Genomic DNA, 15,026 nt, shown 5'->3' with positions numbered 1-15,026 from the left:
GCCGCGGGCGGCTTGCAGGTACACTGCCAGGCGCAGGTGCCAGCGCCGGCTGGTCAGACCGGCGCCGTAGGCCCCGCGACCATAGAGTCCGGAAGTGCGGCCAGAGCAGCTCCCGGGGGGCACCGCTCGGTCCCGGTGCCGGTCCCTGACCCGGCCCCGCACTCGCGTGCCGCGCCCCGGCGGGCGGAATGGCCGCAGCGCTGGCCGTCAGGGTGGTCGCCGGGCTGGCGGCCGCGGCCTTGGCGGCAGTGCTCTTGGAGCACTACGGCCTGGCTGGGCCGCCCTCGCCACTGCCCCAGCCCCGCACCCCCCGGAGCCCGCACCCTGCGCCGGGCCTCGGAGCCAGCAACATCTTCTGGGGTCTGCAGGTGACGCAGCGGGAGCTCAGGCGGGGGCTGGGTGGGTGCAGAGCTGGCGCCGCGCGGTGAGACGCCAGCAGTTAACGCGGGGTCGCGACCCGCTCCTGTTTGGGCCCACACTCTGGGCTGGGGGAGAGGAGGTTGGTGCTCCGTCCTTCCCTGGGGGTTTCGTTGATGCACTGCGTCTTTGCCTTTTACTTCCGCCGGAGAGAGCCGCTGGGTCTCTGTTCGTGCTGCCTCCTCCTGACTCAGATATCTCTGTTTAACACCTGCTTTCGGCAGATATCCGACATTCACCTGAGCAGGTTTCGCGATCCAGGCAGAGCTGTAGACTTAGAGAAGTTCTGTTCTGAAACTATTGACATCATTCAACCAGCTCTCGTCCTAGCCACAGGTAGGGAGGATTGCCGTGCTGTCATGTTGTTTTGTGGTCCGGATGGTAGAATGCAAACAGGGCTGCAGCCTTTTAATTTGGGGACGTTAGGAGAACTTTAGCTACAGCCTCAGGTGAGTCCTCCTCCTGTAGAGGAGATAGGATATTATAATTTCCTTTGCCTATGGATAACTGAGTCAAGATCCGGGCTAAATGACTTGCCATAGCAAGGTTTTGGCCAAGCAGTGGAAGCAAGGCTCATGATTCTCACGTTAGTGTTCCGTCTGCCGTCTGTTATCTGTTTTTTGTTGTTGTTGTTATTGCAGCTCTGGATTTGAGAGAGACTTAGAGAAAGCCCTTTAACCAGAAATGAAAAGTTCTGCTCCTCCTCCTCTTCTTCTTTTTTTTTTCTTAACTTTTCCATTTTCCTTACAGTATTAATCTTACATTGTCAGTTGTTTGAGGCTTCAGGTAACTCAGGACACTTTTTTTTTTTTTCCATCCTTTGGTACTTCTATGACTTGGTTCCCTAGAGTGTTCAAACCCCAAACCCTTTGCTTCCAACTGTGTTGGAGAAGAAGCTAAAGGAGCATCTATCCCGGCTCTTGGGGGATTCATCTTTCACCCACCTTACTGAAACACCTCTGCTGATATGATGGAGTCCTCATTTTACAGACAATCTCGATTTCAAATGTCTGTCTAGTTTCCCAGAAATTTTGGTATTTCATTTTCCAAACTACACCTTCCAGATTGTTTCTTGCTGTAAAAATAATACTTCGTCAGATCACATATCCTGATTTGGGGTTTGGAAAATAAGGTTACCATAGATATTTACACCTTCCCAAAGTGTTGGAATTTCTTATTAAAGAGTTTTCATTTCATCAGAGTCTCAAGATGCATTTTGTACTGCTCCCTTTAAAGATACATTTTTCACAACCTATTTCTAATATCACAGGAAGTTAAATAGGCACTTGCTAACCTATAAGAAACAAATAAAGCCCGTGCTGAGAATGTTATTTTCAATGGCTTGCTTTGGACAGAGATGGATTCATAAGTGGTTATGCTAATACATGTTGAGTACTTTAAATATCTTTGTTCTTCAGTGTGCATTAAAAAAAAAATTGAACCCCCAGCCCAGCTTTATTTTGCATTGTTATTCAATTCTTATGTAAACCTACAGGAGACCTGACAGATGCCAAAACAAAGGAAAATTTGGGATCTAGGCAGCAAGAGGCAGAATGGCAAACTTACCAGGGTATTCTGAAGAAGACAAGGGTCATGGAAAAAACCAAGTGGCTCGATATCAAAGGAAATCATGGTAAGAGGCAAGTCCCAGTTATAATTAAGACTAGATTTTTTTCCTTCAGGAGCCTAGATTCTCCAATTTAAATTGTAAAATTACAAAATGGGACATTGTAACATAAGCTTAGGTATACTAAAGGCCACAACTGTGAAATTCAACGATAATATGTGATTTTAAAACTTCAGATGTCACTGTTAGACCTTGAGGGGGAAACTGGTATGGTTTCTTTCTTCTTTACATGGAAGAAAAGCATATAGCAAAATCCATGCAGATGGATGTTTAAAAAGATATAATTTTGCTAAGTGAAAGAGGCCAAACCCATAAGTCTACATTACTGTATAATTCCATTTATATGACATTCAAGAAAAGCAAAACTATAGACAGAACAATCTGTGGTTGCAAAGGGTTGAAGATGGAGGGAGAGGCTGACTAAAAAGAGGCATCATGAGATAATTTTGCGGGGTAATAGAACTGTTCTGTATGTTGATTGTGGTGGTAGATACATGACTATGCGTTTGTCAAAATCCATAGAACTGTACATCACAAAGATTGAATTTTGCTCTATATATATTTAAAAATTAAAATTACAAATATATTCCAATATGCATGGAGAGAGAAATGGATAACCCCTTCCCATTTTTTAGACTATAATTGTTGTGTTAATAAGGAATTGAACTGTTTTCCAAGAGTCCTGATGGTAGATCTGTTTGTTTCATAAAGGTTGACTTTCTTATTGGTTACTTAAGTATTTCATTTGTCTGCTTCACTTGATTATTCATTGCTGATGAGTACCTATTTATATATTTTTTTAAAAGCTATCTCTTAAAATTCTATCTGGTGAAATACACAGCTATTGGTTAGATCGAAAAATCCCTCTTTATAAAAACAGTTGACCCTTGAAGAACGTGGGGGTTAGGGGCACTGACCCCCAAGCAGTCAAAAATTCGGATATAACTTTACAGTCGGCCCTATGCATCTGCGGATTCAACCAGCCAAGGATCTATGTAGTACTATAGTATGTATGTATTGAAAAATATCTGCATACAAGTGGATTGACATAGTTCAAACCTGTGTTGTTCAAGGGTCAACTATAGTTCTTACAAAGCAGCTAGAAATTATAAATTAAAAATAGGATTCTGGCTTACAGTTTTCTCTGGTATGTTTACATTCCCTTTTTTCCCTGATCTTAATTAAGGGTACAAGTCAAATTCTTTTGCAATAAAAGCAAATCTGTGTATATTAAAAAAGTTTTCCAAGCCAAACTACTGATATATTTAAAGTAACAAATATCAAATGGAGTTTTGTGATTAAATAATTTGGATAGTCCTTTGGAGTTCATAATCATTTAATTTGACTTGTATAGGCATAAATGCTTATGGTATATATATGTGTGTGTGTGTGTATATATATATATATATATATATAAATCTTTATTAAGATTTAACTATAATAGGGAGTTCTTTGGTGGTCTAAATGTTAGTATTCGGCACTTCACTGCCGTGGCCTGGATTCAATCCCTGATTCAGAAACTGAGTTCCCACAAGCCATGCAGTGTAGCCAAAAAAGAAAAGAAGATTTAACTCTAACAGAATTGTTCTCTTAGCAAGAGGATTATATACACAATAATATTTCTTTTGGCCTAAATTGAGCTTTCAGCTTACTTTCTAAGGTTATTAGAAATGTTGTGGATTCTTGGAAGTCAAAGCTGATAAACAATTTTAGCTATTGCAACCAAGCAATCAAGCTCTATGAAATTATTATATTTCCAGATAAGTATTCTATGATGTCCTTAACCTTTTCCCTTACCATTATATAACTTCTTTGTTACTGAATCTTTTTTAAGATTTAAAAAGAGGGGCTTTGGCCCTGTTATCAAAGTCATCTGCTGTTTAGAAGCCCATGACATGGATCCATATATCAGGCATGAATCCAGTCCTTCCTGGCTTCCAGAATCACACAATTAAAACAGCAGCAACAGTGGTCCAGTCTTATAACTTCAAATTGATTTATTCTGAGTAGTACATAATTCAAAATATTTATTGTTCTTCAGTATACTAGGTGCTTTAGATAAGTTTCCAGATAACCTGAATTCTACTATCCAGTTTTAAAAATTAAAATTAAATGCCAATCTAATTAATTGGCATCTATCATCTAAAGTGTTATTGAAAGAATTGTCATTTTTCTTTAGTCATTAATATGTTTGCATTTTTCTTTTTAATATAGATGATGTTTGCTCTTTTCTTTTTAATTAGATGCATTCAACATTCCAAGTCTGGAGAGTGTTGAGAATTATTACAGGTACTGTAATGAACAGACGACAGACCACAATGTAGAGTCTGTTACAGGGAGGGTGCAATCAATTCACTGAATGGGTGAAAACATTTTTTAACAGAGAAAAGAACCTCTGGTAATTTAGAAAAGGAGCCTTTTAGTTTATTATTATTATTTTGGTGATTCATTTTTTGTTTGTTTGCTTGGACCTCTTCTTTCTTTTTATACTTTTTTAAAAAAATATTTATTTATTTTTGGCTGCATTGGGTCTTCGTTGCTGCATGAGGGCTCTCTAGTTGCAGTGAGCAGGGGCTACTCATCATTGAGATGCGTGGGCTTCTCATTGCAGTGGCCTCTCTTGTTGTGGAGCATGGGCTCTAGACACACAGGCTTCAGTAGTTGTGGCATGCAGGCTCAGCAGTTGTGGCTCGCGGGCTCAGCAGTTGTGGCTCATGGGCTCTAGACTGCAGGCTCAGTAGCTGTGGTGCACGGGCTTAGTTGCTCCACGGCATGTGGGATCTTCCCAGACTGGGGCACGAACCTGTGTCCTCTGCATCGGCAGGTGGACTCTTAATCACTGCGCCACCAGGGAAGCCCCCTTTTATTCTTTTTATTTCATATACTTTAATGCTTTTTGTCGACTAATGGTACTTTTAATATTCTATAAGACTTTTTTTTTTTTTTGCCATTGATGCACAGAATAAATCGTTTAGATCAGAGCTTGTCAACCAGAGTACTGTGGATTTTTTTTTTTTTTTTGCTGTATGCGGGCCTCTCACTATTGTGGCCTCTCCTGTTGCGGAGCACAGGCTCCAGACACGCAGGCTCAGTGGCCATGGCTCATGGGCCTAGCCACTCCGCGGCATGTGGGATCTTCCCAGACCGGGGCACGAACTCGTGTCCCCTGCATCGGCAGGCGGACTCTCAACCACTGCGCCACCAGGGAAGCCCTACTGTGGATTTTAATAATGCTGAGATACTGATTCTCTTAGCCTCTGGCGTGGCCGAAGAGCCCAGTTGTTCACCCCTTGCTGCTTTGTCCAGTATGTCATACAAATATTAAAAAAAATTTTATGTGCATGAATATGAAAAAGGCAATGAATATGAAAGGATCTTTAAGTTAGAAAGCCCATTCTCTAGTTTTACTGTATTGGAATCCTTCTCTTGGCTGTAATTTCTCTTTCTGTTCCAGGGTATTCAGTAGCTTTGTTTTACACTGTCAGTCAGTCAAGTAGCAAGTCTTAAGAGCCTATAATTAGTTGGATAGTGTGAGAGATACAAGAGCTAATATTAAAAAATATGGCCTCTACCTTCAAGTAAGTCTAGCTAAGGGAGATAAAAATTGTTCAGGAAACAATTAGAAAAGAACGTGAAAAAAAAAACCATGAAGGAATGGCTGTGAAATGCTAGATTATTTATTTTTATTTTATTTTGTTTTTTTTTTGTGGTACGCGAGCTTCTCACTGTTGTGGCCTCTTCCGTTGCGGAGCACAGGCTCCAGATGCGCAGGCTCAGCGGCCATGGCTCACGGGCCCAGCCGCTCCGCGTCATGTGGGATCTTCCCGGACCGGGGCACGAACCCACATGCCCTGCATCGGCAGGCGGACTCTCAACCACTGCGCCACCAGGGAAGCCCTAGATTATTTATTACACTTAATTATCACTATGAGAAATCAGAAAAGGCAGAGGTTAGCATGGGGTGGACATAGAGCAGACTTTATTTTTTATTGAGATATAATTGACATATAACATTGTGTAAGTTTAAGGTATACAGTGTGTTCATGTGATACATTTATATATTGCAATATGACTGTCACCATAGGGTTAGCTAATAACCCTATCACAAGTGACACAGTTACTGTTTCTTTTTTTGTGGTGAGAACAAGTAAGGTCTGGTCTGTTAGCAGCTTTGAAGTTTATAATACAGTATTGTTGACTATAAGTACTATACTGTGCTTTAGATCTCTAGAACTTATCTACTAGCTGCAAGTTAGAGAAGACTTTGTAAAAGAAGTGAAAATTGTGTCCAGTCTTAAAAAAGACGGGTAGCATTTGGAGAAGTAAGAAATTCTGAGGGGTATATTTTGAAAGGATTAGTATAAACAGAGCTTTAGTTGCATGCCACAACTAAAAGATCCTGCATGTTGCAACTGAAAGATCCCACATGCTGCAATGAAGATCCTGCGTGCCACAATGAAGACCTGATGCAGCCAAATAAATAAATTTAAAAAATTTAAAAATACATTAAGAAAGCTGGAATGAGCTTTTGGGGGGGCAGAAAGGAAACTGCTGTCACCAGAATAAAGGTTCATATTGAGGATTGGTGTGACACTGGGTAGATAGTGTAGAGCCAATTTATGGAGGTGTCAAGTGACAAGCACAAAAATTTAGATGTGATGGGTAATAGTTTATAATCCAGTATAGGTTCCTAAGGAGATAAGTAACAATGAAAATAGTATTTTATAAAGGGCAGACACACAACAAAATGGGGATAGGGATAAAAAGAAAAAGAGAGAGATTAGAGTTGTGTAGACCAAATAGAAGCATCCTGCAGCAGTCTAACCATCATAAGGAAAAGGCCTGAAATGAATATAAGACATACCTGTCTGAAAAAGGGTCATGGATATGGGGATGGTGACATGAATTTGAGGATGGTAGGTCAAAAAGCATTGGTTAACATATAACTAGAGTCACCTTAACTTGGAAGAGGAGGTTGTCCTCTTTTGTTAATGTGAGGAAGGAAAAGGGCAGAGATGAAAATCTTTCACTTCTTATTAACTGTTTGTATCTTTGATGGCAACTGATGGGAATGGGCTTAACAGACATTTTCAAAGAATCAATAGGACTTAGGGACTGATTAGTTATTGGGAAGGTAAAATTATTAGTCACTTTAAAGTTTCTTACCTTTATATTTTTGTTTCTAACCACCTAAACTTTATCCGGATTTAATATGTGACATTTTGCTAGAGATATAGACATTACAGAAATATCAACTGGAAGGAAAAAAATCTTAAGGTTAAATCTTGATCTCTACAATGACTCAGAGATGCCAAAATCCAGAATTCAAAAACTATTGTATATTTTAACCTCTGCTTTCAAGTAGTTGGATTTTATTTTAGATAGTTGGATTTTAATATGTCAAAAATGTAGGAAAGAAAACAACATATGTAAGATTATAAGATCCTGAAGAATAACTCTGAAAACAAACTAAGCAGGAAAAATATAAATACAAATCTTAATGAGGAAAAAACCCTGAAATAGAAATTCAAAATATACCAAGAGGAGCTAATTGACTATTAATTGTAATATCTATGATAATATATTTATTTATGATATATTTGTTGGCTGTTGCTTAAAAATAGCTCCCTGATAGCACATTAAATTTCAGAAATTTATTTGTATTTTTTTCATATGTGCTCTTGGGTAAAACATCATATAAGACACTTAGATATTTTCTTATAATGTTCTGACATTTGAATCATAAAGGTATGCTCCTTTCTTTCACATTTATTCAACAAATACTTAATGAGTGCCGACACTGTGTACTCTGTTAGCCATCTTTACTCTCCAACTTTCTGGACACTTGAATACTGTTGATACTTAAGGTGGTGAGGACTTTCAGTACTGGATGTGGACCCTGTGTATGTTTTCAATATATTTTTAGGAACCGATAAAAGATTTACTGGCCCAGACCTAACATTTTTCTCCTGGCTTGATGACTTCATCTTTGCAAGGCTTTATTGTGACTTAAGCCTCTGCAGTCCTGTTTCAAGAAGTAAACAGTTGTATCTCACTACACCAAGAATTCTGCTAGGTACTTAGAAGGCCCTCACTAAAATTTTTAATGATTGATAAATACCATTTCCCTGGATTCTGACTAATCTCTTTTAAAATGTTTAGTGGACTACCTAAATTAGCCACCTACTTTTCTGCTTTGCGTGGTGACCTTGTGCTTGGTTACTGATGAATATGTTTGCCTGAATCTTTGGAGACAATGGGAGAAAATCTTTAAAATTTCTTTTAATCGATGTATCCATTGTGGATCTAGTTTTGTGTATTTCTCTGTCAGATCATGGAAATTTCCTTTTCAAAGGGAGGCAAAATATAGTGTGATATTAGGGCAGGAATTTAAACTCATTCTGTCATTTTATGATTGCACTAAAACTTTCCTGTCTTGTATTTTTTAGGAAATATTCTGCTGTACGTAGGGATGGCTCTTTCCATTACGTCCACAGTACTCCCTTTGGCAACTATTCTTTCATCTCTTTGGATGCCACCCTAAATCCAGGGCCTAAGAGACCTTTTAATTTCTTTGGAATTTTAGATCAGGTACAGTAAAAAATCTCACTTCCCTTTGCAGCTAACCTATTTTATCTTTCCCCAGATACATGCGGCTCACTTAAAGTTATACTAGGTAAACAAGTTCTTATCTAGAAATGCTTGAGGAAAATTCTGCTGTGGTTACAGGTATGGCTAGAAGAAATTATTGACTACTTGAACCCTATTATTGTTATCCCTGTCCTTGTTCCAAAATCTGGGAAAGCAGTACCTCACATTTTACATTAATTCAGTAAACAGTTGTTAAATATGTACTGGGACTTCCTTGGTGGTCCAGTGGTTAAGACTCCTTGCTCCCAATGCGGGAGACCAGGGTTTGATTCCTGGTCAGGGAACTAGATCCCGCATGTCACAACTAAGAGCCCGCATACTGCAACTAAAAGAACCCTCATACTAAAACGAAGATCCTGCATGCCGCAACTAACCCAGCACAGCCAAATAAATATTTTAAAAAAATAAAATAAATATGTACTAAGTGCAGCATGCACTTTGCAAGGTGCAGGGCATACAGCTTTGTATACTATATGGTATATTCCTAAATCCCCACAGTTGCCATTTCTAACTAATGGTCTATATTTTTTTGGTAAGAGAAGGGCAACCACTGAAGTAAATGAGTTTTCTTTTTTTTTTTTTTTTTCATTTATTTTTTGTCTGCATTGGGTCTTCATTGCTGCGTGCGGGCTTTCTATAGTTGTGATGAGCGGGGGCTACTCTTCCTTGCGGTGCACGGGCTTCTCCTTGCAGTGGCTTCTCTTGTTGCAGGGTACGGGCTCTAGGTGTGCGGGCTTCAGTAGTTGTGGCACGTGGGCTCTGTAGTTGTGGCTCGTGGGCTCTAGAGCACAGGCTCAGTAGTTGTGGCGCACGGGCTTAGTTGCTCCACGGCATGTGGCATCTTCCCAGATCAGGGATCAAACCTGTGTCCCCTGCATTGGCAGGCAGATTCTTAACCACTGCGCCACCAAGGAAGTCCTAAATAAGTTTCTTTTAAAGTATTTTTCGTTAAGCTCGGTGAAAATTGTTGCTGGATTAAAACTGTATGGAAAGTCACATCTGAGAACCTCTAATTATTTCTTGGTACAGCAAATGTCAACTCATTATTGAGCACGTGCCCAAATGCAAGACATATGTGTCCATATATAAGAATACAAGGGTGATAAGATCAAGTGCTTGGCCTCTTAGAATATTTAATGTGCTGGTGGGGCTTAAGACCTATACAGAAATAACTATAATAAAAGGCAGAATTTGCTAAGTGCTGAAAGATTTAAAGTGATATGAGGGTTCAAAGAAACTTGAACAGAATATTGTTAAAGGCTTTGGGTTTATTAGGCATTTTATTTAAGGAAGGTATATTTTGTTTCCTGTCTACTGAGTGTCTTTAGACAGAGTTGATCAGCTTATTATTTTAAAGCCTACCCCTTAGAATAGTGTTTTTTAAGGTATGATTTGATAATCTGCATGAAAAGCAGCTGTTTTGTAAAATGCAGATTCCTAGGCTTTGTCTGAGACTTAACAAATTAGGAACTCTGAAAGTAGGGCCCAGGAATTCATTGCTATAAGCACTTTGGAGATAATATTAATGTATATATTTATATCTACAAGTTATTTTAGAAATCAGCTTTATGAGGGATGGTTTACAGACAATAAAATGCACTCATTTTGAGTATTTGAAGAGCTTTGACAAATGTGTATACTGGTGTAACTGTCAGCACAATCAAGACAGAACATTTCCATTATCCCAGAAAGTTCTCTTGTGTTGTTAGTCTTCACCTGCAGTCCCAGGGAACCACTGATGGGTTTTGTCAGTATAGATTAGTGCTGTTTGTTCTAGAATTTTACATAAATGAAATCATATAGTAGGTACTCTTATGTCTGGGCTCTTTTGCTTAGCATGTTTTTGAGATTCATCCCTATTACTGTGTATATCCTTTTTATTGCTGAGTAGTATTCCATTGTATGGGTATGGATATACTGCAATTTTTTGGTGGTTTCTAGTTTTTGTCTGTTATGAGTAGAATGTTGTAAATATTCAGGTACAAGGCTTTCTGTGGACATAAGTTCATCTTGTTTTAGAAGTTTAGTTTCAATATCCTCTTTATTAATTGCACTGTGGTATACAGGGCTGAAAAGATTAGTGGTTCTTCTTCATTGCTGCAAAGAAATTTATAAATAAAGAAAAAAAATTTATGTAATTTAAAGATTGTTTATTTCTGTTTCTTTATCAAATGGGAATAATCCCTGTCCTAGTTAGTGCAGAGTTATTTTTAGGATCAAATGAATTGTATGTTTAAACAGTTTGAAACTTACAGAGGTCCATACAGGTCACTGGTTAGTAGGGTTTAAGCTTTAGACGTAATATACTTATTATAAAACCTCAAGGGAGTTGTGTAACCTCTTGACATTAGATTTCAGGCTGAGCCCTAATTAAAGCTCCTTCTGTTTTTCTCTGATTTCAGAAACAGATGGAGGATCTTTTATTACTGGCCAAGGAAAGTAGTCGGAGCAACCACAGTATCTGGTTTGGACACTTCACAACATCCACTATCCTTTCTCCATCACCAGGAATTCGGTCCATAATGAGGTGAGGCAAGCTTCCAAAATCAAAATTAATTGCTTTTAATTCTTTTATGTTGTTCTACCTATCTTGCTTTTCTGAAGAGATATTTTTATTAGTTTGGCATCACAAGTTATCTTTGTTCATTTATTTCATTTATTTTTTATTGGTTAGTTCGGCTACAGCTTATTTGTGTGGGCACCTCCACACACTTGGTGGACTGATGCCTGTTTTGCACACTCGCCACTTCCAGGGCACTTTGGAACTTGAGGTGGGAGACTGGAAGGATAACAGAAGGTAAGGGAACTACCCCACAGAATACAACTTATACGTGTAAGTTTTGCTAAAGCAACGATAGTTTTCTGATCACTATCATGAGTGAGTGATCCCAGTTAAGGAAAAACATGTGATATCTCTATGTTTTTGAAGGAATATATGTATCTGGCGGTCTTTATCCTTATGCAAAAACCTTGTTGCAGCAATTATGTTTGCCATCACTATGTTATGTTGGCTTTTCAAATGCATCCTCTAGGAAATAGTTCTCAAAATCTAGTATACACGAGATCTATGGAGGAGCTTATGAAAAATAAAAATTACCAGGCCCTGTCTCTAGAGATTTTGGCTGTGTTGGTCTGGGTTAGGATATAAGAAACTGCTTTTTTTAAAAAAGTCCACCAGATGCTCAATGGACCATACTTTGAGAAACACTAGGGCTAGAAATATGTCATCTTTTTCCCTGAATTTGATATCTGCCTTTCTAGTTATTGCTACAACATGTTAGTGATTTAAGTTCTTCAAACAGATTATGGTTGGTTTTATTAAGGTTAAAGTCTTTAAAAAATTATTATTATTAAACACTTTTTAAATTGAAGTATAGTTATACAATATTATATGTTACAGTTGTACAGTATAGTGATTCACAATTTTTAAAGGTTATACTCCATTTATAGATATTATAAAATATTGGCTATATTCCCTGTGCTGTACAATATATCCCTGTAGCTTATTTTATATGTAGTAGTTTGTACCTCTTAACCCCTACCTCTATCTTGCCCCTCCTCTCTTCCCTCTCCCCACTGGTAACCACTAGTTTGTTCTCTATATCTGTAAGTCTGTTTCTTTTTTATTATATTCCCTAGTTTGTTGTATTTCTTAGATTCCACATGTAAGTGGTATCGTACAACATTTGTCTTTCTCTGTCTGACTTATTCACTTAGCATGATACCCTCCAAGTCTATCACTGTTGCAACTGGCAAAATTTCATTCTTTTTTTATGGCTGAGTAGTATTTCATTGTATATGTACCACATCTTGTTTATCCATTCTTCTGTTGATGGACACTTAGTTTGCTTCCATATCTTGACAATTGTAAATAATTCTGCTATGAACATTGGGGTGCATGTATCTTTTCAAATTGGATATATACCCAGGAGTGGAAATGCTGGGTCATATGGTAGATCTAAGGTTAAAGTCTTCTGAAGAGAAAACATAACTTATTTATCAAAAGGATACAATATAGTTAAATATATATTGATTGAGAAGAACGAAATATATATATTTGAGAAGAACTATTTAAGTGCAAGTTTAAATATAAATAAGTATCACCTCATTGTTTTTTATCAATTGCTCTTTAACTTAGTCAAACCCAGTGCTATGAAGATATTAGGTACTTAGTGAATATTTGTTGAGCTGAATATGTTATCTTTCTAATAACTACAGTTGATCTTTGAGCAACACAGTTTGAACTGTGCAGGTCAACATATACTCAGATGTTTTTCACAAAATACTACAGTACCACACAATCTGTGGTTAGTTGAATCTGTGGATGTGGAACTGAGGATACAGAGGGCTGATTGGGAAATTATACTCGGATTTTCTACTGCTTGGGGGTCGGTGCCCCAACACCCTCATTGTTCAAGGGTCAACTGTACTCCCATTCATTAAAAAGCAGCTTTATATCTTGGAAGGAACTTACTCATTTCAGTTGGCTTTTCTAGAAACTGTATAAGAGCTATGCTTGAAGCCTGTGATTAGTTGGCAACTGTAATTACTTTGAACTAAGACCTGTCTGTTCATGACTGTGAGGCTGTGGGCTGGGCTGGAATTGCCTTTACCAGGTAGCCTTCCTAACCCTTGATCAGCTTCTTTATTTCTTATAAATGCTACAGTTACAAGTTAAGTGATGTTAATTATGGAGCCATTTCCTTTCTTTCTCTTCCCACCTGCTCTCCTGTATTCCAACCCTGGGGTTTTATTTGGAGTTTGTTTTACTGAAAGGACCTAACCTTTACCTGCCCTTATAAACGTTTAAATTATATTAGTACAATAGAAGAGGTTTTTTTTTTTGGCTGTGTCTTGTGGGATCCTAGTTCCCCAACTGGGGGTAGAACCCTGGCCCTCAGCAGTGAGAGCATGGAGTCCTAACCATTGGACTGCCAGGGAATTCCCTAGGAGAGTTTTTAAAAACAGTTAGTATATTAGTAATGTTAGACTAGGCTTTGTTGTGGATGCAAATAAATCTAGAAATATCAATGGCTTAACACAACATATGTTTATTTTTTCATTTATGTAAATCAGTATAAGTCAGGGAAATTCTCCTCCATGGGGTAACTCAGGGATTCAGACTTCCTCCATCTTATAATGTGACTATTTCAACACCTCAATTCCAGGGCAGGCAAGAGATCACAGAGAACTCATACCCATTCTTAAGTACTTTGGACCAGAAGTGTGATACATGTCACTTCTGTTCACAGCCCATTGGCCAGAACTAGTCACATGGCCCCAACCTAATTCCAGGGAGACTGGGAAATGCAGGGGAGCACGTGGAGTATTTGGTGAGCACTATTGTTTCTGCCATAGCTAATCATTTCTCTCCTTAGTTCTAAAAGTTAGAAAATACAAAACTTTGGTTACTTTTTAGTGAATAGTTTTACCTTTCATTGTGCATTTAGAAAATCAAAACCACTTAACTTTTGCTGTTTTCTTTGAAATTATAGAAATAAAAGTTTAAAAGAAGAATTAAAGATTTCTAAGTGTGTTTATTTTAATATTTTATGTAGCATTGTTGATGGGATGAAGAATGTCAGATATTATTAGACTTATGATGAATGTTTTAGGTTCAAAATAGTCTTAAAGTATAGAAATCAAATGACTTAATTCAACAAACATTTATTTAAAAATTAAAGAGTACATGCTATGTACCAGGCATTGTTCTAGGACACAGTGAAAATTCATTGCTTCAGTCAGATCCCAGTTGTGACACATGTCACATGTGCCAAAATGTATAAAGTGATAAGGGCAAGGGAAGAAAGAGGAACAATATTATTTACTCTGCATTCAAATTCATGATCTCAGAAAGTATAGTTTTATCGTTTTACATTTGTTCTGTATATATCCTTCAGGCCGTCTTATAATATGAAGTAACTAAACTACCTTATTGTCCTCTGGTGTCTAGGTACCGGATCTTTGCTTTTGATCATGACCTCTTTAGCTTTGCAGATTTGATCTTTGGCGAGTGGCCTGTGGTTCTTATCACTAATCCTAAATCACTCCTCTATAGTTCTGCTAAACATGAACCACTAGAAAGACTCCTTCACTCAACACACATCAGGTATGTAGCAGTTTTTCAGAATTTACTTTCAGTTTGATATTGATGAAGAATAAGTCATTGTGATTGCATTCTTATGTGAAAGCTATGAGATGCTCTACTTTAGTTTTCTCAGCAATCTAAACATTATATAAATTGCCTACTGTTTCATTCCTATTCAGTTAAAAAGTATATAATTTTTAAGCTGCTGAAATAAAAAAAAAATCTAGAAACCCATAATCCTAC

At 38.1% G+C, this 15,026-nt stretch overlaps 1 protein-coding gene across 4 annotated transcripts in view; it reads left to right on the top strand.

Annotated features, from left to right (window-relative positions):
- The first annotated feature begins 13 nt into the window (after positions 1–13).
- The window catches only part of TMEM62 (transmembrane protein 62), a 33,358-nt gene continuing 18,345 nt past the window's right edge, over positions 14–15,026 (top strand). For 2 of the 4 annotated variants that reach the window (XM_024732533.1, XM_024732532.1), the window contains exons 1-8: positions 14–368; positions 642–753; positions 1,913–2,050; positions 4,288–4,333; positions 8,494–8,635; positions 11,098–11,222; positions 11,370–11,492; positions 14,649–14,804. In XM_024732533.1, the coding sequence (XP_024588301.1) occupies positions 189–368; positions 642–753; positions 1,913–2,050; positions 4,288–4,333; positions 8,494–8,635; positions 11,098–11,222; positions 11,370–11,492; positions 14,649–14,804 (1,022 nt within the window). In that variant the 5' untranslated portion in view covers positions 14–188. Of the gene's footprint in view, positions 369–641; positions 754–1,912; positions 2,051–4,287; positions 4,334–8,493; positions 8,636–11,097; positions 11,223–11,369; positions 11,493–14,648; positions 14,805–15,026 lie in introns of those variants that run through there. The other 2 variants (XM_024732535.1, XM_024732534.1) reach the window with 1 other exon arrangement.

Source organism: Neophocaena asiaeorientalis, unplaced genomic scaffold (genome assembly GCF_003031525.2).
Source record: "Neophocaena asiaeorientalis asiaeorientalis breed wild unplaced genomic scaffold, Neophocaena_asiaeorientalis_V1.1 scaffold119, whole genome shotgun sequence".
NCBI classification, from domain to species: Eukaryota; Metazoa; Chordata; class Mammalia; order Artiodactyla; family Phocoenidae; genus Neophocaena; species Neophocaena asiaeorientalis.
This window is presented reverse-complemented; position numbering and strand designations above follow the sequence as displayed.